General features: G+C 52.1%; 2 protein-coding genes across 2 annotated transcripts; one reads left to right on the top strand and one right to left on the bottom strand.

Moving 5' to 3' along the window:
• The first annotated feature begins 1186 nt into the window (after positions 1 to 1186).
• Positions 1187 to 20196, top strand: IGSF22 (immunoglobulin superfamily member 22). Its single transcript, XM_036260235.1, has 22 exons — positions 1187 to 1295; positions 3779 to 3910; positions 4140 to 4276; positions 5441 to 5540; positions 5621 to 5660; positions 5867 to 6041; positions 6674 to 6787; positions 7310 to 7472; positions 8283 to 8555; positions 9476 to 9760; positions 10488 to 10612; positions 10699 to 10840; positions 10971 to 11267; positions 12256 to 12558; positions 14010 to 14183; positions 14379 to 14507; positions 14939 to 15235; positions 15724 to 15812; positions 16014 to 16206; positions 17368 to 17667; positions 18452 to 18781; positions 20126 to 20196. Exons 1-22 carry the CDS (start codon positions 1187 to 1189, stop codon positions 20194 to 20196), a joined length of 3978 nt encoding a protein of 1325 aa, XP_036116128.1.
• A 782-nt stretch (positions 20197 to 20978) lies between these two features.
• On the bottom strand, positions 20979 to 26103 carry TMEM86A (transmembrane protein 86A). The gene is made up of 3 exons (XM_036259920.1): positions 25975 to 26103; positions 23610 to 23874; positions 20979 to 23241 (listed from the first exon to the last, which is right to left on the bottom strand). The coding sequence occupies exons 1-3, from the start codon at positions 25993 to 25995 to the stop codon at positions 22808 to 22810; spliced, it is 720 nt and encodes a 239-aa protein (XP_036115813.1). The 5' UTR covers positions 25996 to 26103; the 3' UTR covers positions 20979 to 22807.
• Between the last annotated feature and the right edge of the window lie 814 nt (positions 26104 to 26917).

Raw genomic sequence — 26917 nt, 5'->3', positions numbered from 1 at the left:
GCTGGGACAGGTTGTCTCAGAAGCTGGAGGGAGAAGCAGGACAGGCCGAAATACATCATGGCGGGGTGGCGAAGAGAGTTGAGCCTCGAAATGCCTCGCTCAGAACAGGGCTTTTGGGGTCCCCTGAAAGGTCACCGGACTGGGAGTCAGGAGGCCAGGATTCCAGTCTGAGTGACCTAGGACAGGTTCTTTCTCTCAGCCATCAGTTTCCTCCTATGCTTTAAAAACTGCGGCGCTGATTAGATAAAAGGTGGTAAGTCCATGCTTTCACTGAAATACAATGTAGCTGTCAACAGGAATGAGGAAACCTGATTAACTGGTGCGGAGAGACCTCCAAGATGTAGCAAATGAAAAAGCAAGGGGCTGAATCGTGTATAATAGGCTACCTTAGTTGTGAAAGAAGGGGACGAGGACACAGACATGGTATTTTCACAGAGGAGCCTGGAGACCACGCATGCTTACCTGTTGGCTGGGAGATGGAGGGGCTCGAGAGTAGAGGGAGCCTCTTCATGAAGATGTTTATATTGTTTTATTTTTTAACTATGCGATTGAATTACCAATTCCAAAAAAAAAAAAAAAAGTATAAGAAATCAAAACTCAACTTTCCTATACCACAAACGAGAGAGCTGGAAAAATGAGCTGTCATCTGTCTCCGCATTCCGCCAGTGCCAGGGGACCCCTGGACCCCCAGGCCCAGGAAGAAAATCCACAGCTTCCTTCCAAGGCCCACTCCAGTATGGCTGCGTCAGGAAGTCCCTTCTTAGGTCTGACTTCATTTCCTTCCGATGAAACCTCCGCACTGCCTCCCCGTTCCATGGAGTTGTCAGTGGGTATCCTCAACTCCCTCTGGGCCTTACTTGGTTCGCTGGATAAACCTAAGCCCTACACCCTCCTCCCAGAACTTGGAACGGCTTGGGATTACTCCATGGGGAACAAGCCCGTCGATCCTTGTAACCAGGCAGGGGAGGTGAGATACACAGGGAAGAAGACAGGCAGAGAGAAGAGGCTCGCTGCCTGACCTCTCACGCTCTCCTGTGCGCTGCCATCGCTCCCGGTGTCCACCTGCCCTGCCCCTTCTCACACACACGCAGAACATCTCTGAATCTCCCTCCTCCTCCCTTCCTTGTCCTTCATGGCCTCATCCTCTCCCTGTCCTCCCAGGTGAGTGCCCACGCCTGCCGTCACCATGACAACCATTCACCACAAGCAGATGCTGCAGGAGCACGTGTCCATGGAGTTCTCCAGCTCCACTACCCACGTGCAGACCTTCTCCCAGACAACCAAGACCATGGGAGGCAAGTAGAATGGGGGGAGGGGGATCAGGAAGGGGCAGCCTTTCTTCCTCCACCTCTACCCCCTGGGTAGCCTCAGTCTTTGTGACTCCTGGGCCTCTCAAGAGCCCAAGATACCAAGAGCAACCCTCTCCCAACCTGGGCTTCTAATCTGGGCTCTGATAAAGCTTCAGCCTGCTCTATGTTCACCCACAGATCCCCTCTCCAGGAAAACAGCTTAGGAAAAAATCTATCACAGGGCTGTGTGTGAGTGACTGATGAACTCTTTATTACTGGAGGAGATCAGAGCTCTAGGCAAACACCTGTATCTCCGATGGCAGACTCAGCATGGAGGTAGCTACCTTGTCTATATGTGAGTAATGCTGACCCTGCTTCACTTGAGAGAGAGAAGACTGAGCCACCATGGAGAGAGGATGAACAGATCAGCAAGCGACCTAAGCTTCCAGGCTCTCAGCCCTTGGGGACCAGACCTGGGCGAAGGAGGGGGCAGAGCCCAGGGAAAGCTGGGGAGTGGCCTCAGAGCAGAACAGATTGCTTGAGTCATGTCTCTAGAGTAAAGCGACTAGAAAATGGCCAGAGGCCAGGACATTGAATACCCATCCTCCCAGCCATTGCCCCTCCCTCAAAGTCCTGGAGAGGCTGTTCTCATAGTCCTCTGTGCACAGAGGTCAAAGCCAGATAAACATGCAATGCCAGTCCCTCCTGGTCAGTGATGTAGAGCAAAGAGAAGACCGAAACGTGAGACCAGAAGCCGCAAACTCAAGTGATTATAGCAGAGTCTCAGCGCCGGCTGCAGTTGGAGCCATCTTAGTGTGGGGCGCGAGGGAGAGGAGTGAAAAAGCAGCAATACCTGAGTCTCACTCAACTGTTAAACCAGGTGTTTGTTTGGTTTTAAAACTCCCCAGAGATTCTAGAATGCGACTGGAGTTGAAAACCACTGACCAGCAGGGTCCAAGCAGGGAACGTAAATGTGTGAAAAAGATTGAGGTAGCCCTGGCCGGTTTGGCTCAGCGGTTAGAGCGTCGGCCTGCGGTCCTGAGAGACCCGGGTTCGGTTCCCGCTAAGGGCGCGTACCTCGGTTGCAGTTTGTCCCCGGCCCTGGTCGGTCGTGCGGGTGGCAGCCACTCGATGTGTCCCTTTCACATCGATGTTTCTCTCTCTCTCTCCCTCCCACTCTACCTAAAACAAAAAATGGAAAAATGTCCTCGGGTGAGGATAAAAAAAAAAAAAGAAGAAAAGATTGAGGTAAACCAGAGAGGACATACCCCATCTAAAGGGGCAGCCATATTCACCATGGTAACATATGGAAATATGAGAATCCACAAGTCTGAACTTTTATGTGAAATCTCACAATTTTTAGATACAGGGCTACTTTTTGTTCAAACACTGTAGAGGTCAAATAAAACACATGTGTAGGCCGGGTACAGCCTGCACTCTGCTTGCTTGAGACCTCTGATCACTAGTCAACAGCAGACCACCGGCTTCTTAACACATTTTTCTCTTCTCAGTCGTTCAGATTGGTGGGGGTAATAAAGACACCTCCTTCACTGGGTCTCTGTGAGGGTTAAATAAAATCATCTCTGAAATGTGCTTAGCACAGTCCCTGACAAGGAAGAGGCTCCATGATTCAGAGCAATTGTTAATTCACTAGCCAACAAGATTTTGCGTAGTGTCATTTATATTGAAAAAACAAGGTTTTGTTTCCCAGATATAAAATGATATTACAACATTGAATATGCTCTTTCAGATCATGAGATTCTCATATACAGTCCCACTGGACCGGGAGTGTTTCCTGTCCCTGTCAGGAATCACTGCTCCATGGTCGTGAATGCTGAACCCACAGGAGGCAGGGGGAAGGCCTAGAGCAGAGCTCAGCTGAGCTACCAGGCCTCCCAAGCAGGAGCAGGCCCAGCCCCTCCTCACGCTACTGGGGGACCAGGACACCTAGGAGACAAGCACAACAGATCAAGAAATTCCCAAAAGAGATGTCTTCTTTTTCAAAAAGCAGAAAAGGCCTTGGCCGGTTTGGCTCAGCAGCTAGAGCATCGGCCCTCGGGCCATAGAGTCGCAGGACTGATTCCAGTCAAGGGCTTGTACCTCACTTGCGCTTAGGTCCCATACAGGAGGCAACCAGTCCATATGTCTCTTTCGCTTTGATGTTTCTCTCTCTCCCTCCCTCCCTCTTTCTATGTCTGAAAATAAATGGAAAAATATCCTCAGGTGAGGATTTAAAAAATAAATAAAAATTAAAAAGCCCAAAAGGGAGTGATTGACCATTGAGGGGTGGGAGAGAACTTGACTCCACCTAGTGGTTGAAATTTGACATAATACAATGACTGACTCTAAGGGCATCCTTTCTTGGCTGAAGCCAGTCCTGCTGGCGCTGGCCTGGAGTGTCCCACCATCCCCTCAAGAAAAGGTCAGTTCTCCAGTACTGGCCTGAGCTCCACCTGGAGCCCATTCTGACCTCTCACCTGCCGCCACAGAGGAAGTCATGACGACGAAGTCGTCCAGCACTGTAGAGTTCTTCAGTTTGGTGACCCGGAGTTCCAACATCCCTGAGGGTGAGAGCGTCCCTGAGTTTGTGGAGAAGCCTCACCCGGTCACTGCGCCTGAGGGTATGTCACCCCAATCCGATGTCTCCCCAGGCCCCTGGGTGCTCCTCTCTTTTTTTCATAGCCCCAACCACCCCACCACCACCATCCCCCAGTACACAGACTGGCAGAGCCAGGCCAAGGGTCCCTCTCTGGCTTAGACGGGGGCGAGATCCCTGGGCGGAGGCAAGGAGCAGGCAGAAGGTGCAGCCTGCAGGCTAAGAAGCGAACATGCGTCCCGTGCCCACTACAGGAGATAAAGCTGTGTTCCGAGCCCAGGTGCGGGGGAACCCCAAACCCAACATCTCCTGGAAGAGGGAAAGCGGCATCCCCATCAAGGAGTCTGCCAAGATGTTCTACGACGGCATCAACAAGGAGCACGTGCTGAAGGTGGGGGCCGGAGCCTGAGGTCCAGGCCAGAGGGAGGGGCCCCACCCCAAGGAGCCACGGGTCCTCTCTCCCACGAGACAATCACAGGGAGACCCCAGAACTGGGAGACGGGGAAAGCAGCTGTCATTGCCTAGAGGAGGGGCAGGATAAGAGAGTCCAGTCAGGAGCTGGGCTTTCCCAGAGTACACAGGGGACCAAACTTAGGAGCAGGGCAAGGCAGAGCTGGAGCAAAGCCAGAATGAGGAGGGGACAGTCACAAACAAAAAAGGAGGGTTCCAGAGAGTGAGTGAACCTAAAGGAACAGGAGACCAAAACTATGGGCGTGGCTAGAAAGGGCAGGACCATAGTGAATAGAGCCCCCCCCCCCCTGAGTTGGAGGGATGGAGGGAGGGGCTGGTCATAAAGTAAGAGTGAAAGTAGGGTTCCTAGGCTTTTCAGGGGAGCCTTCCAGAAGAGTCTTGCCAAGGGCCAATAATCCTTGGGTCTAACCAGCTGCTGCAACTTCCGATTCCAGACCAGACGTTGAGGAAGAGGAGGGATAGGTCCCTAAGAGACCTAGGCTTATAATTACTCCTGTCCCTATTGGTCTTGCCCCCATCTTCCATTGTGAAAAGCAAAGAGCCTCCCCACTCCCCCCAGAAATCACAGCTGGTTTCTCCTCCTCATAAAGACCCATTATTGGACCCCCAGTCCCCGAGAGTCCCCTACTCACCACCCTTTGCACAAACTCATTCATTCAGCAAGCCCTTTCTGAGAGCCCACTGGGATGTAAGTACCACGCTACAGCACCAAGACAGCCTTATTCACCACTGTTTCCTCAGGGGCTCAGCCCAGTGCCTGGTACAGAGGAGTAAATATGTGTTAAAGGAAGGAGTACTCAGCCCGTTGCCAGAAACTGCAGATAGAATTACAACCCAGAGGAAGTCCCTGTCTTCCAGGAGCTCATATCCAAGGGGGAGAATCCGATACAGAACGAGGTTACAAACACACATGCCCATACTGACAGCTACCTGGTCCCTGCAAATCATAGAGGCTGTTCAATCCTCCACACATACACCCAACACTCAGCTCCTCCTCTAGCCCCCCAGTATGCCCTTTTTTCCCACAGAAAATCTCCCTATGGTCCCCTCCCCCGTCCCTTACTAATGGCTGACTCTGATCCAGCTGGAGCCACTGACCTCGGATGACTCTGACAACTACAAGTGCATTGCAAGCAATGACCATGCAGACGCCATCTATACTGTGTCCTTGCTGGTGACAGAGGGTAAGCCAGCCCCTCCTCCTGGCCTCTCTTCTTAATGACCAAATTCTCCGGTCTGAACCTGTCCCTCTCTCTGTCCTCAGGTCAAGAGAAAATGGATTTCAAAAAGATGTTGAAGAAGAGGTGAGGCTGGAAGGCTCCTCTGCTCAGGATACTATCCCTCACCCTTTAGGCTAGAGCTTCTTGAAGGCCTTTCAACAGGGCTTTGATTTAATGGCCCAGGCTCCAAGAATCCATGGAGTGGGGAGGGGTATCTCAAGGTCAGGAGATGCTCCCTCTGTCTTCAGAGGGAGTTGCTGAGTCCAAACTTGACACCCACCTTCTCCCAGGGCTCCCCCTGCTACCAAGAAGAAGGAGAAGAAGGTGACAGATGAGAAAGAGATGCTGGAGATTTTGGCCAAAGTGCCCAAGAAGGACTTTGAGAAGGTCTGCATAGAGTATGGTTTCACTGACTTCCGGGGGCTGCTCAAGAAGCTCAAAGGGATGAAAAAAGTAGAGGTGGAGGTCAGTACCCATGGGGGAACTGGGGTCAGCAGGATGGGCCTAGGTCTCACCAAAAGTGCTAGTGCCTATGTGTCTCCTGGTCTGCACACACATACTCAAAGGCATGAGTTCCTTTCCTCTACATCAAAAGCAGGAAAGGAACTCAAGTCACCTTCCTTCTGCCTCTCCTCTCTTCACCACTCCCTAATATACTTGTCTGGACTTGGAGTCAGACAGACCTGGGTTCATATCCCAGTTCTACTGCCTTATTAACTATGTGAACATGGGCATCTCTCTGAACCTGTTTCCTCATCTACCAAATGAAAATTATACTTTCCTCTTTCATTTGTTTTTGTGGTGGTGATATCATTCATTTACTCAACCAACTTGTCATTATTACGCATCTACACTGGAATTAGAAAATCTGTGTCTTGGGTCTAGGTCCATATTAACTGCAAGTGATGGTGCTCTTCTCATCCCCTAGCTTATCTGTCTCCCCTAAATCAGTGGCAGGAGGGAGGGGGAAGCCTGGGTATCTAATCAGTTTGGTCATTTCTCCCCAAACCCTTGGGTGGCTCCTCCAGGACTGGGGACATAGACTGGACAGGCTCAGGTGCCCTTGACACTGTTACTTTGTTATCACAATCTCTCAGACCATCCGGATTCTGAAGCCCCTGGAAGACATAGAGACCAAGATTGACACCACGGTGGTCTTTGAGTGCATCATGGAGCTGAAGGACCCCAATATCAAGATGACATGGGTCAAGGTGGGGGAGTACCTAGTCAGGGTCCACCCTGGCAATATCATTTCCTCTCTGCCCTCCTTCCCTTCACAAACCCTATTATCCATCAGCCATGTCCTCCCTCCCATCCCATCAAGAGGATGCCTCCTGGTATGGTTGAAAGTAGCTGGGAGCTGGGCTCTGTTCTTAGCTGTTCTACCACTTTGCTGTTTAATTTGAGACATCTACTTTCCTCTGTGCCTCAGTCTGCCCGATGGAAAAGCTGGATTCGATGGTCCTGAAGGTCACTGAAGATCTGTGCCTCTAAGAGAAAGCATCTAATAAACTCATGTATATTAAGAGTCCAGGCCTTAGGGAAGGCAAGGACCTTGGATCCCACTGAGCCAGATGATGAGGCTAGAGAGATCTTGGGGGCCTGTGGGTGTGTTTTAGGATCTTAAAGAGGTAGACATGGCACCTTGCAGCTCAGACTGGCCTTGAGGAATGGGGACGTCCGAAAGTCTCCTACACCACTTCATCAGCTTTTCTGCCTGTTTCATGATGCAGGGTAGTGAACCACTGAGGATCCAGTACTCCCTGGGCAAGTATGATGTGAAGCAGATGGGCACCAAGTACATGCTGGTTATTACCAATGTGAATATGAATGACGCAGGCATCTACAGCCTGTCTGTGGGCGACAAGCGGATGACTGCAGAGCTCAGAGTGCTGGGTATGAGTGTGGGCATCAGGGGGCACAAGGAGGACATGGTCAGGGTCGGGGGAGGAATAGCATGGATGGGGCCCATGGGAATATGGAAGAGAGGACTGTGGGGCAATGCAGGAAAAGACAGAGTGAGGATGGGAGTTCATGTAGCAGGGGGACAAGTAGTGTAGGGAGAGGACTATGAGATAGTAAGTGCCATGGGCCAGGGTAGTGTGCAGTGAAGAGCAGTCTCTGGAATTAGACTGTTGAAGTTCAGATCTCAACTTCTGTCACTTAATGAGCTGTGTGATTTGGGGCAAGTTATTTAACTTCTCTTTACCTCAGTTTCCCCATCTGTAAAGTGGGGAGTAATAGTAGAACCTACCTGTGCGGGAATCAGATGCATTAATATATGCACATTGGCTAGAATCATGCCTGACACATATCTAAAACTACACAACTGCTCTTTTGTTAAACTATATTTTTATTGATTTTAGAAGGAGGGAGAAAGAGAGGCAACCTGGGCATGTACCCTGACTGGAAATCGAACCAGTGACCTTCTGGTACACCAGACAGTGCTCAAGCAACTGAGCTACACTGGCCAGGGCATACACAAGTGCTTTTATAATTGCTGTTAGGATCACTGGGGAAGAGATCATGTAAACCATGAGAGGGGACTTCAAGATTCATGAGCAGAATGAAAGGAAGGATACTTTCCCCAACTGTGGGATACAGGAGACCAATGACACCTGAGTCTCCATCTCCCTTCACCATCCCACTCCTCAGGAGAGACCCAGGCTGCAATCCAGTGACTGCCCCTCCTGCTTTTTGCTGCAGATGAGCCACTGAAGTTCTTGGGAGAGATGAAGCCAATGAAGGTGATGGAGCGCCAGACAGCTGTATTTGAGATCCGCCTCTCCAAGAAAGTGCCCAACTTTGTGTGGAAGTTCAATGGGAAGGAGCTGAAGAGGGATGAAAAGTATGAAATCACAGTGTCTGAGGATGGTCTGACCCACACGCTTAAGATTAAGGACGCCAGACTCAGTGACAGCGGCGAGTTCTCTGCCGAGGTGGGGGACCTGGTACAGAAGGCCCAGCTCACTATTGACCGTGAGTGATTGGGCCAGAGCTCAAGGGTTGGGCTTTATGCACAGCAACCTCCACATGGGCAGTCATCCATCCATCCATCCATCCGCCCACCCATCCACCCATCTTCTCTTTGCAAGGCCCTTTGATGGGAATGAGAGACAGGGTTCACCTCTCCACTAACTCCTACTCTAGTGGAAAAGGCACATGTGGAAATGGAATTAGAACCGAAGTTCTCAAGCAATGAGTGAAGATACATTGGGGTCTTATTGTCAGCTGGGAAATCATGGGCCAAGAAATTACTAGTCTTTATGTCTCTAATATCATATATTACAGCACATCACTCTTGACTATTCACATTCTTGTAACTAGTTTGGAGAATTGCACATGATGGTGGGTACACCAAGAAGCATGTCACACATGTGAACCACACTTGACACATGTGACATAGAACAATCATTACTGTGAAGGGGGGAGACACAGAAGCTATAGGAGCCCAAAAAAGAGGCACCACCTGGCCATGTCAGAAAGAAATGTGATGAGATGATGGCCAAACTTTACCAAGAAGAACAAAAAATAGTTCAGCTTTCAGAGGAGAAAGAGGAAAAGACATTCTCAGCAGAGGGAATAGCATGTGTAAAGACCCATAAACCAGAGAGACAATTCAGTTATGGTTGGAGTTACAAGGGGATTTTTGTCCCATTTTACATGTGAGGAAACTGACTCAGAGAATGAATGCATTGCGTACAGTCACCTAGCAAGTAAGGGACAGAGGTGGGACTCTCCCTGCCAGGTGCCTCCGTGGGTCACACATTGCACACAAACACACTCCATGACACAAGTGCCTGATTTTTCTGGGGCCAAAGAGAGGAGCAGGACAGCAAGTAGCTGCAGAAAAGGATGTAGGAGATTGGGGGCAGGTCCAAATGTTTATCTGCCCACAGGCATCCCCATCAAGTTTGTGAGCACCCTCAAGAATGTACGTGTGAAAGAGAGGAGCCGTGCATGCCTTGAGTGTGAGCTGACGTCCAAGAACGTGACACTGCGCTGGAAGAAGGATGGGCAGCTGCTGGAGCGCAGCACCAAGTACAGCATGAACCATGAGGGCAAGCGAGCAGAGCTGATCATTGAAGATGCACAGCTCAGTGACGGTGGCGAGTACACCGTGGTGGCAATGCAGGATGGGGACCCCACTGAATACTGCAGCACTGCTATAGTCACCGTGGAGGGTACACGCCCACTCTGTCAGTCCTTACTGACCCTAATATTCCCTACTCTGGACATGGTGTAGGGAGCCCAAAAAAGCTCCCCTGACATGGATCAGCTCCCCTACTGACCTCAACCCTCCCCCAGACTATGATCAATTTCTACCTCCCGATTCTGACCACCCCTGTCTCCCAAATTCTGACCATCTCTGACCTCCCAGGCCCTGAACGTCTCTACCTCCTAGACCCTGATCATCCCCCATCTCTCAAACTCTGTCTGAAATCCCTTGACTTCATCCATCCTTTACTTCCAGCTTCTGACTATCCCCAGCAACCGTGATCATCCCACACCCCTTGACCCTGACCAGCCCCTACTCACTAGCCCTGACCATTCCCCACTGACCCCTTACCACCTCAGTTCCCAATAACCCTGGGCATCCCACAGACCAGCAAAACCACCGCTAAACATCCCAATTCCACTAACCACCTGCACCTCCACCATCTATTCCCCTTCTTAGACTGAGCGTCCTGAGTACCCAGTGACCACTCTGAAGATCAGCTCCCCCTTCCCCCAGCAGTCATCTCCAAGTCTTCCTGCTCGCCTTTGCCCAATGCCACTGACTTTTCCCCAACCCCTCACCATTCCCCAATCGCCCATTGACCATTTCCAAACCTCCTGCTCATCATGAATGATTTTGGTAGACGTGGCACACCTGCCCCTTCCCAAGCCCCCTGCTCCCTTTCTCCCCAGAGCGCCTGGCCACCGTGAAGAGCGGGATGTCCGACGTGCACGCGGCCACCGGCAGCCCGGCTGAGCTGTGCGTAGTGCTGAACGACGAGAAGGTGGAGGGTGTGTGGCTGAAGGACGGCAAGGAGGTCGGTGTAGAGACCAGGGAAGGGGTCCAACGAGGAAGGGGTTCAGCGAGCATACACTCGCACTCACGCCCACCCTTTGCCCCCAGATCACGGACCTGCCAGGCGTGCAGATCGTGAAGCAGGGTGCGGTGCACAAGCTCATCTTCCCCAATATGGGCCCAGAGCACGAGGGCAAGTACACATTCCGAGCCAAGGGCGCGGAGAGCGAAGCTTCCGTCTACATTGCAGGTAAGGTCCCCGCCCCCTGTTGACAAACCTCAATCACGCCTGCCCCGCCCACATGCTCAGAGCTCCTCCTCCACCGCGCGACCCCTCCGCCACCCCGTGGGCGAGCCTTCCCTACCGCCCCGCCCTGCAGATCCTCCTACCATCGACCCCTCGGTGCTGGAGGCACTCGCTGCGCACCCCGTGACTGTGAAGGTGGGCCACACTGCGAACATCAAGGTGCCCTTCCGGGCAAAGCCACTTCCCAAAGTGACGTGGTACAAGGATGGTGTGGAGGTGACAGAGGAGGAACGCGTGTCCATGGAGCGCAGGGAGGACCAGGCGCTGCTCACCATTTCCAACTGCGTGAGGGAGGACACCGGCCTTGTCCTGCTCAAGCTCAAGAATGACCATGGCTCAGCCACGGCCACTGTGCACCTCAACGTGCTGGGTGAGGGCAAGACCCTGGCTGGGCTGGGCTGGGCTGAGGCCACCTGCTGCCCAGTGCTCAGGGCAGGAGGCAGACTGGAGACAGTTGGAGTTTGGGTTGAAAACGGCATCTCTTGTGGAACAGAGTGTTTTTTTTTTAGTTAGCTATTTCAAGTGACTAAACCACACAGCAAAGTGCATAACACGCAATAGACCTTCACATGTGACTTAAGTATTGTGATTGACTTGGAGGTGAGGACGTGGTTGGAAGTGTGGTGGCAGTGAGGTAAAGGAGGTGGGATTGGGAGATGACCGTGAGATTGGTTGGGAAGAGTACTGGGGCTCGGTGAGGGCATGTGAGATGGAATTGAGGATAAAATGAGATTGGGGGAAAAGATGGAATAAGGGTGGGAATGGGATTCGAGATGGGTGTGAACATAAGTTAAGGAAAGAGATGAGAAGCCGCCGGCCTTGGTGAACTCGTATTCTGCATGCAACACACACACCATCACCACCTCCTCCTCCGGCATCTCCATCAAGCTGTGGGTGGGAAGGTTTCGGTTCAATTCAATGGCAAGACAGCACCACCTCTGTGTTCTGTCCTGAGGACACAGAGATGAAGTGTCCCCAACTGTCCCTCAACCCAAAAGAGACAGAAAATTGTAAACATGTATTTATAACATGAGGCAGACTGTAATACCAGAGAACCCTGGAGTTCTGGACGTTCCGAAGAGGGGGAGAGCTTGTCTGGAAGGAGACAAGGGGATCTGCCAAGGCCCCTCAGGGATTTAGTCCATCCGCTCCTGGGCAGGCAGGAGTCTCAGGGGGGCAAGGATCAAATTCTTTAGACAGGTCTTAGAAGGAGGAGCAGTGGACACAGGGAAGGGTGGGGAATCCGGAAAGTTCAGAATCTAACTCTGTTCCAGTCTGGCTGGACCTCCAGCGAGTGGGACAAATCCCTCTGACCCTTCGCTCCAAAGCGCCATTCTGACGCCATCTTCTGTCCTCAGACCGTCCCAAGCCTCCCCAGGGCCGAGTGGAGTTCCTGGAGCTCTCGGGCAATTGTGTGCACATGAAGTGGAAGGCCCCAAAGGACAATGGTGGGCGGCCTGTGACACAGTTTATAGTGGAACGGAGGGCAGTTGGCAAGAAGTCCTGGATTAAAATAGGCGAAGTGGACAGCAAAGTCACCAAGTTCTCCACCAACAAAGTGGAAGAGGGAAAAGCCTACCAGTTTCGTATCCTGGCCGTCAATTCAGAAGGAGTGAGCGACCCTCTGGAGACAGACGAAGTGTTCGCAGGAAATCCTATCGGTCAGTAAAGTAGCCCCACGCTCAGTGGGAAACTCAGTGGTCAGGATGGGGGGCCTTTGGCCAGTGAGAAATGCTGGTCTGTGGGGAATTTCAGTCATTTCTCCAGCCACCCCATGAGACAGATGGATCCCAGAGTAAGAGCCAACATCATTTGGGGCAGGAATTCCCAACTTTTTCCATTCAGATCACATGCACAACATACTCCTTCGTATATATCCAAAACTGCACAAGTCCAGGGACCTGACTGCACCCATTTCTCTGTTCTGGAAATCATCCCAAATCCAAGTGAGAGTGGTGTTACTTTAGCTATAACCTTGAATCCGTGCTAAGTTTTTTTCCAAAGAAAACCCTTGACAACATCAATATTTTTTTAAGTTTTTTTCTTTATTGATTTTAGAGAGAGGAAGGGAGGGGGGAGAAGATAGAAATCAATGAGAGAGAGTAATGATCAGCTGCCTTCTGCACGTCCCCACTGGGGATCAGACCACAACCTGGGCACGTGCCCTGACCAGGAATCGAACCAGCGACCTCTTGGCTACACTCAATGACTGAGCTACACTGGCTGGGCAACAACATCAATATTTAATTATGATTACTAATTAATTACTTGCTACACTCCTTCCAACTGATCTCCATGCCCCAGTGTGTCAAGACTGTACCCTAAGAACTGAGGCACCCTGGCCGGGAAGCTCAGTTTGTTAGAGCATTGTCCCAATACACCAATGTTGTAGGTTCGATGCCCAATCAGGGCACATACAAGAGTCAACCAATAAATCCATAAATAAGTGGAATAGTAAGTCAATCTCTCTCTCTCTCAAAACGAATCAATAAATAAAATTTTAAAAGAACCGCCCTGGCCGGTTTGGCTCAACGGTTGGAGCGTCGGCCTGCGGTCCTGAGAGACCCGGGTTCGGTTCCCGCTGAGGGCATGTACCTCGGTTGCAGTTTGTCCCCGGCCCTGGTCGGTTGTGTGGGTGGCAGCCACTCGGTGTGTTCCTTTCGCGTCGATGTTTCTCTCTCTCTCTCTGTTCCTCTCTCTCCCTCCCACTCTACCTGAGCAAAAAATGGAAAAATGTCCTCGGGTGAGGATAAAAAAAAAAAAAAAGAAGAACTGGGGCATTGGGACAGGTTGGAAGGTTTAAGTCGGTGATTCTCAATCTTGACTACACAGTAGAATCACCTGAGGTCTTTTTAAAAATGCTGGTGCCTGGCCTCTGCCCCAGCTCAATTAAATTAAACTATCTGGAGGTAGGACCTAGACACTAGTTTTTGGTGGGTTTGTTGTTGTTGTTGTTGTTGTTTTATTTCCCACTTCGTATTACTGTGCAACCAGAGTTAAGAATCTTGTGTTTAAGTTGTTTTGTTTTTAAGGAGGCAGCCAGAGGTTAGCATGAGGTGGGCAACTGTCTGTGCCCCTGTCCCAACCTGTGCCCTCTCTCCATCCCCTGCAGAGCCCCCCGGTCTTGCCTCCCAGCCTCAAGTGACTGATGTGACCAAGGAGGCCGTGACTATCACATGGAATGCCCCCACTCAGGATGGGGGAGCCCCAGTGCTCGGCTACATTGTGGAACGGAGGAAGAAAGGCAGTAACCTGTGGGTGCCATTCAACAAGGACCCCATCCAGGGTGAGTTCCTGGAGACAGAGGCCCAGGAGGGAGGAAGGGAGGCTTTGCTGGGTGGACCATGTACCCCTGCTACTCTGAACATACTCCTTCCCCCAACTCTTTTGGGGATTTTAACAGCATCCCACAACCCCCTCTTCCATGCCCTCTCACCCCAAGGACCTCTTGGCCTCATGACCCCTCAAATTCCTATTCCAGGCACCAAGTGCACCGTGGATGGTCTCCTGGAGGACACAGAGTATGAATTCCGAGTTATAGCTGTGAATAAGGCAGGCCCCGGACATCCCAGTATGCCATCCAACTCAGTGGTGGCCAAAGACCCTGTCAGTGAGTTCAGGGCTGCCAGGCCTCAACACATAGTGGAATTAGCCCATTCGCGATAGAGAGAGCATTTCTTCTGTGGGAAAGTGTAATGGGGGTGGGGGTGGGGTATCAAAGAGTCCTCACTTTCAGGAAGCTGCCAGCCCACTGGAGGGACTGAATTCAAATACATAAGAAAGCCAGAAAATAAACATTGAGAACCAGAGACAGTGACGAGGCAGGTTGGAAAAAAAATTTTTTATTGAATTTGGAGTATTTCTGATATTAGCTGAGGTAGTAGAGCGTGGCTGAGGATGGGGTAGGAATGCTCGGTAGGTGGGGGAGTTTAGGAGTTGAGGTGGGTGTACTGTGTGTAAATGGATTGTGGAGATAGATGGGTTAAAGGTTAGGGTTTTGAATCGAGTTTGGGGTCTGACTGGATGTGTGTTGCACCCCAGAACCCCCAGGCCTGGTGCAGGGCCTGCACGTATCTGATTCCTCCAACTCCAGCATCTCCCTGGCCTGGCGGGAGCCTGCAGAGGGAGACCCACCCTCTGGCTACATCCTGGAGATGCGGGCTGAAGACTCCAAAGAGTGGTCCAAGTGCACAAAAATCCCCATCTCAGGCACCTGCTACACGGTGGGAGGCCTCACGGAGAGGCAGAAGTACTTCTTCCGAATCCGGGCTGTGAATGAGGCCGGGGTTGGGGAGCCTGTGGAGCTGGACGAGGGCGTCCGTGCCATGCCACCACCAGGTGAGAACGAAGAGGGCTGGGGGCCTAGGCCCCAGCATCCTAGCTTCCAAACCTTCCTCTCTGGGACCTCACTCCACAGGGAAGAATTGGGTCATACTGTGGTCAAAAACAAGTCGTCAGCCACAATTGTGCCTGGATAGAGCTGGGGTGACACGGGGCTTCTCCGCTCCCCAACCCCCCCCCCACACACACACACACAAACCTCATTAAGTGCCATATAGTATTATACTGTGTGCCCAATGGGGAGTGGGGGATATAGAAACAGATAAGACGTTGGACCTGCCCTCAAGGTCCTTATATACTATTAGAGGGAAACAGGTAAGAAAACAAATAAATGCTTCACAGTGATCAGGGCTATTAGATGTCTGTATGGCCTATAATGGGGGCATGAAGGAGGATAGGTTGGGACAGGCTTTGGAGGGGAGGCTTAAAACTGAATCTTCTGGAAAGAGAGGTCTATGCCCCAACCTCTGTCTCCTCCATCTCAGCTGCCCCCAAATTTGACCTCAGTGCCCGGCTGAAGAGTCACATGGTGGTTCGTGCTGGGACAGCCCTCTGCATCCATGCTGCCTTCTCTGTGAGTCATCCCTGACCCTGGCCCCAGATGCCCACCACTCAACCCAGATGGCTGCTGTTGCTCTTGTTGTCTCTGCTGCTGACTCTGCCCTTCGCCAGGGGCCTGACACTAGAGCCGGCAGGAGACTCCTCAATGTTGGGGGAGGGCTTGCCCCCAGATACCACATTGGTGACCCCTGGTGCCATCTCCTGTCACCACCAGGGCTCACCACCACCCAACGTGATCTGGCAGAAAGATGGCATCCCCACCAAGGGCAGGGAAACCATCACCAAGGGCAAAAACCACTCCCAGTTCCTCATCAACAGCACCAAGCGCTCTGATTCGGGGGTGTACCGCATCTTGCTCCAGAATGAATTTGGAGAGGCACACTATGACATCCATGTACGAGTGGCAGGTATGGCGGTGGCAGAGGCCTCAGAGCATCCCTGCACACTCTCCAAAATACAGCTCCCTCTGCTGCTTGAGTTCCCACCACTATAAAGTCATGCCTGAAGGTAGTGAAGACTTCTTTAGTGCCACAGAGAAAGACTATCAGCCTTTGCCTTAATGGGGAGGGTGGTTTCCACTTTTTCTTTCTGCCCTGAAGCCCCAGGGCATTGACCTAGGACCAAGCCCTTGTTTCAGTTTCTGCAGTCACATCTGGTGAGCTTCAGGACATATGTAGAGTAGGTCCAGAAAAAAAGAGCAGAGAATGGGTGACAGGCAGAAAGAACAGGTGGCCCTGGCCGGTTTGGCTTAGTGGTTAGAGTGTCGGCCAGCAGATCAGAGAGTCTTGGGTTCAGTTCCCGCTAAGGGCACGTACCTCAATTGCAGTTTGTCCCCGGCCCCGGTTGGGGTCATGTGGGTGGTAACCACTCAATATGTCTCTCTCACATAGATGTTTCTCTCTCTCTCTCTTCCTCCTTCTCTTCCTCCCACTCTATCTGAAGATAAATGCAAAAATGTCCTGGGTGAGGATAAAAAAAAAAGGACAGGTGAAGATAATCCATTAAAAGTTGGGGTGACCTCGCCCTGGCCAGTTTGGCTCAGCAGTTAGAAGGTCAGCCCCTGGACCAACGGGTTGCAGGTTCAATTGCTGGCCCCAGTCGGTTCATGGGAGAGGCAACCAATGAATGTGTCTCTCTCACATGGAAGTTTCTCTCTCCCTCCCTCCCTCCCCTTCCACTCTATCTAAAAAAAATCAATGGAAAAATATCCTCTGGTGAGGGTTAACAGAAATAAATAAATTGGGGTGACCTCTTAGAGAGGGCTGGGAGCTTTAAATAAAGCCCTAGTCACCCTCCCCCCAAAGATGAAAGGATAAACTTTTATTGAACAGTTACTACCTGCAGGCACTTCAGCCAAATTTCTCTAATAGTTATTAGCCCTATTTTGCAAATAAAGAATTGGGTCTCAGAAAAAATAAATAATTTGCCAAGTTCACCAGGCTGGTATAAATGGGAGCTACACTTCAGAAACAGATCTTTCTGACTTTAAGACACGAGCTACCAGAGACCGGTCTTGACGGGTGGCTGGGGTGGGGGCAGGGTGCTGATGGACCCTCTGATTGTTCCAGATTTCCCACGGCCACCCACAAACCTGCAGCTATTCGAGGAGGTTCCCAACACGGTGACCCTGCATTGGAACCACAGCCCCGACGTGCAGGAGGACGGCGAGGCCCACTACGTCATCCTGAAACGCGATGCCAGCACCGCCACCTGGTTCACAGCTGCAGAGCGCGTCTTCAGCAACAAGTACACGGTGACCGGGCTGCTCCCTGGCAGGAAGTACTACTTCCGAGTGTTGGCCCGGAATGAAATCGGTGACAGTGACCCGCTGGACTCCAAGGACACATGGCTCATCAACAAGGACAAGAGTGAGTCAGGGTGTTGGGGTTCAGGTTATGTCTGAGATCCCTGATGCTGGGGATCATACAAGGGTTGCTAGGGGTACGCAGGATTTGAGGTAAAATCAGAGAACCACTGAGGTGGGAGGGGGAACGTTGGGAACCTGGGCAGAGAAGTAAAGGTCAGGAAGCCTTTGGGGTATACTGAGGGGTGGGAGCGAGGTGGAGGTGGGAGGTGTCTTTGGGGACAGGGGACGGTGTCGGTCCGGAGGGGAGGGGCGGGTGTAGTGAGAGTGGTCCTCTCTCAGCTCAGGGGCTGAAGGTGGCGAGGACTGGAAAGGGTCTCCAAGGAGCAGGGAGTGGGCATGGAGTCCAGCATCTGTGGAGGGAGGGGCTAAGGGTGGGGAGAGTGTCGGGAAATGTGAAACGCAGGACTCAGGAGGAGAGAGTTGGGACCGTGGAGGCTGGGAGGACACCGAGGAGAGCTTCCAGGGGGGTTGAAAGCAGGATAGCAGCTCTGGGTCAGGGAAACTGGTGGCTGGAAAGAAGTCTAGGACTCCAGGGTCTGGAAAAGCATAAAACCCTGTAGACCTGTCTTAGGTCGTGGAACCCTAAGTGGCAAGGCAGGTGAGAGGGGGCGGAATGGGAACTTTAGGAACAAGTGAAAAGTCAGTCCCCAGAGTTGGTGGCATCTGGGAATCTCAGGTCACCGGGATTCCATGAGCTGGATCTCAAGGGCGCTTCCAAGCACTAAGATGGCGAGTGGTAGTAGGGCCCCCGAGGTGCTCACAGCCTCTGCATCCCACCCACGCAGTTGAGGACCTGAGTGCCAAGCTGAAGCCTTATGAGAAGAAGGACTGGCGCCATGCGCCACGCTTCCTGACTCCACTTAAGCCACACACAGTGCTGCGTGGCCAGGACTGCACTATGACCTGTGCCTTCCTTGGGAACCCGCGGCCCACGGTGACTCTCTACAAGGGCGATGTTAACATCACGGCCAACTCCAAGTTCTGGTACAACTCCACCAGTGGTGTATGCACAATCGTCATCCCCACCTGCACGCTCAAGGACAGCGGCGAGTACAGTGTGCTGGTGGAGAACGAGCTGGGCAAGGACCGCAGTAGCTGCACACTCACCGTCTATGGTGAGAGTGCTGTGGGACTGAGCCTGGGGTGGGCGGGCGTGGGAGACAGGTTGCTTCCCGTCTGGGGCAGAGGCATGAAATGTCGGGCTTGTGGGTTGTTGACTCTCTTCGTGCGGCTGGCAACATTCTGTATTTAATCTGCCATCAGGAGGTGTAAACATTGTCCATAGTGGTACCACTCTCCACCCTCAATGTCACTTGTTATGTGCCTGGGCCCTGCAGATGTGGAAATTTGCTAACCCTCAGCAGACTAGTTTGCAGCCCTCAGTAGGCCTAGATTTGCCTTGAAAAACACTGAACAGGCCTAAACCAGACTCACCAATCAGAGTCGCTCTGGCAGGGTCATGGAAGGAATTTTCATGTTACAGATTTTTGCAAGTGATTCAAGGTTGAGAACTACTAATCTAGGATAAGCACAGATGGGAAGCACAAATGAGGGGAGGACTGAAGGGAGCCAGTGGAGGCCCCTGCTCTGCTCATATGTGCACATGTATGGGAAATCTTTTATTCCTTCCTACACAATCTACTCTCTTCACAGCTACACAACTAGTCTCTAAAAATCAATAAAGGGGACAAAAGCATGAACTCTAAATGCAAAGCTGATCTTTGTTCCCTCTTGCTAAACTCCCTCCTAGCCTTCCCATGATCCTGTTGATAACCTCTCCACCAACAAGGTTCCTCCCCCACCATAACTACCTCTCCAAGCTTCATCCAGTGCCTCTCCCTGAACTCTCCATAGCATCCCATTGGTATCCCTGGTCTCCACAGTTACAGGCCTTTTAATCCCATTATAGATGCCTTTCCTTGGGGAAAGGACTATGTCCTCTTGCTCTGTCTCTCCAGTCAGCTAAGTGCCTAGCACACCGAGACGATGTCTTCAGAGTGGCTGTTGAGCTGTGCGACAGAACTAGACCAGGAAAGGCACTGTGGGAGATATCTGGCTTTCACACCACATCTGGAGAGATCCCTGACAACTAATTCTGGTTCAGCACATGGGCTCAGGGGCCTGGCTGTACCACTGACCAGCCGTGTGACCTTGGCAAGCCACCCTGAGCCTATCTTCTTATCTACTTCTTAGGACTGTTGTGAGGCTTAACTGAAATAGTGCACGGAAGTGCCTGGCACAATGCCTGGCAAATATTAAGTGCTGAATAACTGGCAGCTCTTGGCTACACACACTCAGCTGACGTTGGAAGACTGGAGCTAGGGCCCAGCCCCAGGGAAGAATGGAGGATCCCAGGCAGGGTCCAACCCCTGGTTTCTGCATAGTAACTATAAGCACTGTGGAGTTTCCCTTACCCCTGGCATCACTAAAACTAACATATACTTGCTTTGCTCTTCCAGACAAAGATGACAAGTCAATTCTAGCATCAGTCACCGAGAGTCTGCAGAAGAAATCAAAGTACCTTATGTAAGCTCCAGCCCAGTCCCGGCATCAGGATGTGTGATGTGAGGCCTCTTGGCCTGTCCATCTGCATGGCCCAGTAAGGGAAGCCCAGTTTGCTCTCTGGTGTTTGTCACTGTAAACATTAATTGAAGGGATGGGACAATAAAGTGAGAACAAGCTCACCCTTTCCTGCTCCTGAGGGTGCTGAACAGCTGGTGTACGGTAGGGACCGAGGAGATGGAACTGGAAGTGGAGTGTGCATTCGCACCACCCAGACTGCTGAGAACCTAGTCCAAACCCACCCTTATAGGGGGTGACTAGCCCCCTTTTGACTGGGCCTTTGCCTTCCCCTTCCCCATAGCCACACTGCACCATCTCCTCCTCAGGGCATAGGTGGGCAAGTCTTGTCTGATCATCCTTCCCCATTTACACCAGGTAGGTCTGTCATCAGAGTCCTGGGCTTTGAAGGCATTGGGACCTCGCCTCTGTAGTGTCCAGGGTTCCCAGTGTTTGAGAACTAAAGCATCTCAGAGCTAGAAAGGATCCAGTTCTAGATTTCAAACTTTTTCGGGTTTTTTTTTTTTTTTTTTTTGGTTTTTAAATATGTTTTTATTGATTTTTTAGAGAGAGGGAGAGAGAAACATTGATGTGAGAAATATCAATCGGCTGCCTCCTGCATGCCCCCTACTGGGGACCGAGCCTGCAACCCAGGCATGTGTCCTGACCGGGAATCGAACTGGGACCAGGAATCCAACCAGGACCGGGAATCAGACTGAGACCTCTCGGTCCATGGGACAACACTCAGTCCACTGAGCCACCCCAGCCGGGCTCAAACTTATGTTTTTGCAGTGGAATCCTTCCCTTAAAAAGCAAGGATAGGGATCTTTGAGCCTCCCTCCTCTATTCTTTTGCTATCTCTCACCAGAGACTTCTGTAAAAACCGTTTTTTGAAAATTGCTGATTCATTCAATACCCACAAGGAACCTGCATCTCTTCTGTCCTGTCCCAGCTGTACAACCCCACTACTAATGGCATATTCAACACACCCAAGGCTTCCCTCTCAAATTCTGGGTCAGAGCACTGTCTATTAAGATGCAAATGTCCCTGGAGTATGAGGGATGCATAATTCTGCCAGGACTTCACATCAAAAGTATGAATCACCCAGTTTAATCCCATCCCTCCCAGCTGTTCAACTGAGCCCTGAGTCTGAGAAGAGAAAAAATGGCTGAAGGGAATCTGGATCATTTTGGAGCAGGTAGCAGGTCTGGGGTGAGGCAGGGAGGAGGTGGGCAGCAGGAGGACACTGGGTAACTCAGAATCACCACAGGTGCTGGGCACCCATGCACAGGCGAGTGATCAAGGAGATGGACAGTGGCAAATACTACCCATCCCCCACCTTCCTGAACTACATCCTCTCCCACACATGTGACCAGGGAAGTGAGACCCATTCCAACCAGCAGCGTTACCAGAGCCAGGGAGACAGCCTGGCACCAAGATGCACTGGTCAGTGCTGTGACCCAGGCTGTGAGGACATCCAGGGCCCCTGGCTCCATGCCCCCACACCCTCCTCTCCAGAATAGGCATGTGCCACACAGACAGACAGGCAGGGCAGCCAATGGCCCTTGGTTTTTATTTCCATTTTTTCATATGAACAGTAAAGGATGGAGTTGTCTCATCCTTTCTCACCTTGCATTGAATGTGCCTTGGGTCTTATGACCCTAGAGTGTCATTTGAGCCCCCCTCCTCTTTCTCCCAGTGCAGGAGTGGTAGGGAGGAAAGAACTAGGGGGGTAGGGGGCTCCCAGCTCTCCAAGCCAGGCTCAGCATCCCTTCAGCAGCTCCCTGAGGCCTCTCCCTATAACTAACAGACAGCAGAACAGAGACAGATGGCAGAGAAAGACAAAGGCTGGGAGACAGACTATACACATGGACACACACAGGCTAGCCCCTTCCTTTGGCATGGTTCACCCTAGATCTGGGGATAGGATCTGAGGGCGGTGATGTGGGGTCTGAGCTCTGGGCTGTCCTTTGAGAAAGATGGGACCAACTTGAATCCTTGATACCCCAAGCTCCCAGGCCAAAGAATCCCCATCTCTTGCCTTCTCGGACAGACACCTTCCTACCCACCACATAGAGATTGAGATTGTTCAAGTAACAAGGATAGATGAGGTAAAGAGAGCGTCTACCTTCATCCAATCTTCCTAACTAGGGGCCTTTGAAAGGGGCTTCAAACCCTAACACATTTCTCCCCTCCCCCTTAACTCTACATAGATCAAAAAGAGTGGAAGTGGGTGACCTAGACTCTTCCATATAGTAGAAGAGTGGGGAGGTCAAGAAGCTGAGCACCATCATCATCCAGAGGGGCTTTGACAATCCCAGTGGGGTAGAGGTGGGGAGATGTCTACTTCTGGCTCCAGCAAGGAGCATTATTAATCTGGCTCTTTTTAGCTCTCAGCATTGTCCGGAACCACTAGCTTTGCTAGAGAGATCCTTGCCTGCTCACCCCCTCAAACTTGTACATTTTCCAGGTGGTACCCGCTGCCTCAGTCTGAAACTGCAGCCATCCTGAACCAGCTCTTGCAGGTTCCCAGGCTCTGGACCCCAGTCCCAGGAGAGGACAGGTGACCAGACCCTAGCCCTTCAGTTGGCTTTGCTCAGTCTGTAGTCTTCTGCTGGCTCCCGGTTCTCAACAGCTGACAGGGCAATGAGCATCTGGGCAGCATAGTAGGTGGACATGATGAGTGCCCGCGAGTAGGGCACGGGAAAGCGAAACTTGTTGATGGCGAGGATCATGTCTGAGACCATAAAGAGTACTGCACCGCTGGCTGCTGCCAGCTCAGTCCAGCGCCAGGCTGCCCCAACCGGCCAGGGCCCTATAGCCAGCCAGCTCATGAAGCTGATAATGAACACATAGATCCCCACCAAGTACGTGAAGGCACCGGAGAGGCCCGGGTAGAGGAAGGCATAGAACAGGCAGGACAGCACTGCCATCACCAGACCTGTCCGAAGAGCCCATGGCCGCCTGCCAAAGGCTGAGGCGTAAAGCATGTGGGTCACAGCAAACATCAGTAGACCTGGGAGTGAGAGAATGAGGGGCCACTGAGGGCAGGCTCAGGTGGGTGATAAGTAACGGGCTGGGAGTGGGAATGGAGTGTTTGGGATAACCCAGGACCTTTGTTTTAGGAGGAACCGGTGGGAAGAAATCCACAAAGGTAAAGACCCCCCACCCCCACCCTTTGGCCCAACTCCCCTGAGGAACTCCAGAACTGATCACCAGATCACCAGGAAGGTCATCCTCCAACAGGGGCCCCACAGTTATTGGTCTCAGAACCCCTCAGATTCTCCATATTTTTGTTCCAAGGCTCCCAAATCCTTGGCCCTCTAGAACTCTCTAGCCCCCAACCCCAGGATTCTTCCCAGGTAGCTACTTATAGCAACTGACCGTGCACAAAGTAGCCCTGGTCCTGCCAGATGAGGAAGGCATCACCTAGGGTGGAGAAGACGAGCCCCACAAAGATGCGGGTGGCACTGGGGTGGGCCAGCAGGAATCCTAGGCCATGGGCCAGAAGGAAGAGCCAGAGGCAGATGACAGGCAGGCACTTGATGAGGGCGCTGAACCAAGATGGGTTGGACGAGGGCAGCCAGAGCACAAAATATATGCAGGTGGCCTTGAAGAAGGGCACCAGCTTGGGTCCCTCAATCTTCACCTGGAGGACATAGGACAAGGGCAGCACTCAGAGCCTGAAAGTTCAGAAGGCCATAGGAGAGCTCAGAGCCAGCACTTTCAGCCCAGACCTTCACCCCATAGACAGGCCCTCCTCCCAAGTGTGTTGGATTGACACAAAGAAACCAGTTTGGCCTGCCCCCCCCAGCCAGCAGAATGTGAACAAATCCACCACTACCCTGAGGCTTAATTCATTAAGAAGGGGAAGGGCTCCACTATTCCTGCTGGTCATATCCATTCTTGACCCTGGGGCAGGACCAGAATAGTCACTCACTGGGCAGAAAACAGATCTTGGGATAATGTTCTCTCCTGCAACCCAAATGTTTCTCCTTTCCTGCCTCCCTCCTTGTCCTTCCCCAAAGCTCCTTTAGCCCCTCTCTGAAAGCATCAGCCCTCAGCTGTCGGAATGCAGTCAGCAGGAAACCACAGCCCATACCAGAACTGGCCAACTCATGATTCTCAGCAGTGGGGCCAGGGCACAGGCTTATGGTCCTGGTAACACCAATTGAGTGCTAGCAATGTGGGACATGGTGCACTGCCAACCACCTCAGGCCCCACAGGCTCTCCTCAGCCAATCTGCTCCTCAGCCTCCATTCCAGCTGTCCCAGGGTAAAGGTAACCAGCATGGGTAAGGAGAGGAGATAAAGACACTGGCTAAAGAAATGGTCTCATGAATTGGGAGCAAAACTGTCCAGCAATTTCAGGGATCTGGAGGTTGGAGTGGGGTGTCAGTCTCATTTCCCAGAGAACAAGAGCAACTCAAGGCACATCAGAAAGAGAGTCAGGAAGGGGTGGGGGTTCTCTTACCGGCTTTTGATATGAAGCCAGCAGACTGGCTAGGAGGAGATGAGGAACTAAGAGGGGGAAGTTAGAGCAGCTGACTTGGTCTCAGCAGGATTAGGGAGAGAAGGCAGCTAAAGAAAGGTTGTGTCCAAGGTCACTGCAGGCACTCTCCAAGCTGAGGGAGGGGAGCTGCTGCAGATAGTCTAAATACGTGAGCCCCCCAAACTCCTTTCCTTGGGCTTCTAGTACTATTTCTCTAAGAACTATTCAGAGGTACCCTGTATACCATACTCTGCCCAAAGTCATTGGGCCTCTGTCTGGGTGAGCTGTCCAGCACAGGGCTCAGGGGACACACTCAGATTCCTAGACCACCAGTTACCTGGGGACTGATCAGACTGTGATGAAGGAGGTTGGGAAGAGGAAGATGAGTGGGTCCAAAGTCTAAGCCTGCCCTGGCTCTGCCAGGTTGAGAGCACGGAGAAAAGATGTTTAAGTCCCTTCCTCTGGAGATCTCCGGTCCAGGCTGGGCAGGGCAGGGCACAGGCAGAGAAGGAGACAGATGAAGAGCCCCCACTGTTCCCAGATCTCCCCAGCACCCAGCCCTTGGAAGCATCAGAATCTGCTCCATACCCCTCCCCCAGCCCCATATTTCCCGGAAGAAGTAGGCAGTAGAACTGGGGAGACTCTGACAGTCACAGAGAACTCAGTCACTAGAGGAAAGATGGGTAAAGAGATAAAGGTTAGATTTGAGAAAGTAGGAACAGGAAGAGGTGTCAATAGAGAATGACCCCTCTTCCTGCAGCGTGTTATCAACGATGCTTAGACTCAGGGGCGTCCCCTCTCCCCAAACTTGTTTATAAAATGAGGAAGAGGAGGAAACAAATTTGGGACAGGATTCCCAGGAGGGCCCAGTCAGTCACCCTCCTGCCATGCTTCGCCCTCTCCCATGCCTTCCTGTAGTCTGCCCACGCAGAACCCGCTAGCAAGCTCCTGTACCCTTGCTGTACCTAGCAGCAATCCCTCACACTCGCGCCAGACACACAGAAATCAACAAAGTCACGCTTCCAAGTCACGTGCCCACTGCGTCCCTCCCCGCACGGACGGGCCGGGGGCGCGGAGGAAGGGCGCCGCGGGTCTGGCAGTGGGCAGGCCTTGACAGCGACCGCCTCCGGCCGGGGACGCAGCCTCCACCGGCTCCCGCCCCTCCTCGGCCCCAGTGGCTTGGCCGCGGCAGTGCAGCCCCAGGCCGGGGGGCTTCGGCCGCGCAGAGCACTGGCTCGCTCGCTGGCTGTTCACTCACCACGGTGACCGGGGACACCATGGCGGCGGTGGCGCGGCTGCTGGCACCCGGCTCTGGGCTACAGGTCAGGAGGTGCCTGTGGCCAGGTGAGGAAGCGACAGGATAACAAAGCCGGGGTGATGGACAACACCTCCCGGGAGTCGGGCGCTGGGGGTTCTAGCTGCGATCTCTGTGACGTCACCACAGACCGAGCCAATGAGGGGGCTGGAGGGGCGGGAGGTGGGCAGGGCCAGCCTGGAACCGCGGGCCAAGGCCCAGGGGCTTTTGCTCCCGGGAGAAGGAAGCGGGGCCTCCTGGGAAAGCAGTGCCTAAACACCCCAGAGCAAGATGTAACCCCAGTTTCTGGGTGAGAGCTGAGCGTGGGTGAGGCACAAGCATTCCTGTCCTGGACACACAGCTACACACATTTCCTCATAATCCGGGGATAAAAGGCAAAGACAGGTTCCCATCAGCCTTTAAATATGCTGGGTCTTTATTGCCTTCAACTCAAAATAATTCACATGCCAAAGTGGCGTGCTATGGGGAGGACTCGTCTGAACCCCTACACTATCCTACACATGTTGGGCTTGGGAGGAACCTTAGAGATCATTCACTCATATACAAGGGAATCAAGGTAAGAGAGGGGGAAATGATTCACCCATTTACTGTGTACAAACACACATTTACCTACAGTCTTTACTGTGTACAAACACACATCCAGATGGGCACACAATGGTCTTCAGACATGCAACTTTCAACATGAAAGAGACATAGATAGGTACACAGCAGCCCATAGACCCATAATTTTAACATATACACAAGCACGTACAGAATCACAATTATCCGAAGGCACCAAACAAGTACATAGACACAAAACCAACAACCTCATGTTGACACACATCCTTCAACTTAGAACAGATACACATATACGCTGCACACAGCTGTGATATGACTGTAATACACA

Source organism: Molossus molossus, unplaced genomic scaffold (genome assembly GCF_014108415.1).
Source record: "Molossus molossus isolate mMolMol1 unplaced genomic scaffold, mMolMol1.p scaffold_m16_p_13, whole genome shotgun sequence".
Taxonomy (NCBI): domain Eukaryota; kingdom Metazoa; phylum Chordata; class Mammalia; order Chiroptera; family Molossidae; genus Molossus; species Molossus molossus.
This window is presented reverse-complemented; position numbering and strand designations above follow the sequence as displayed.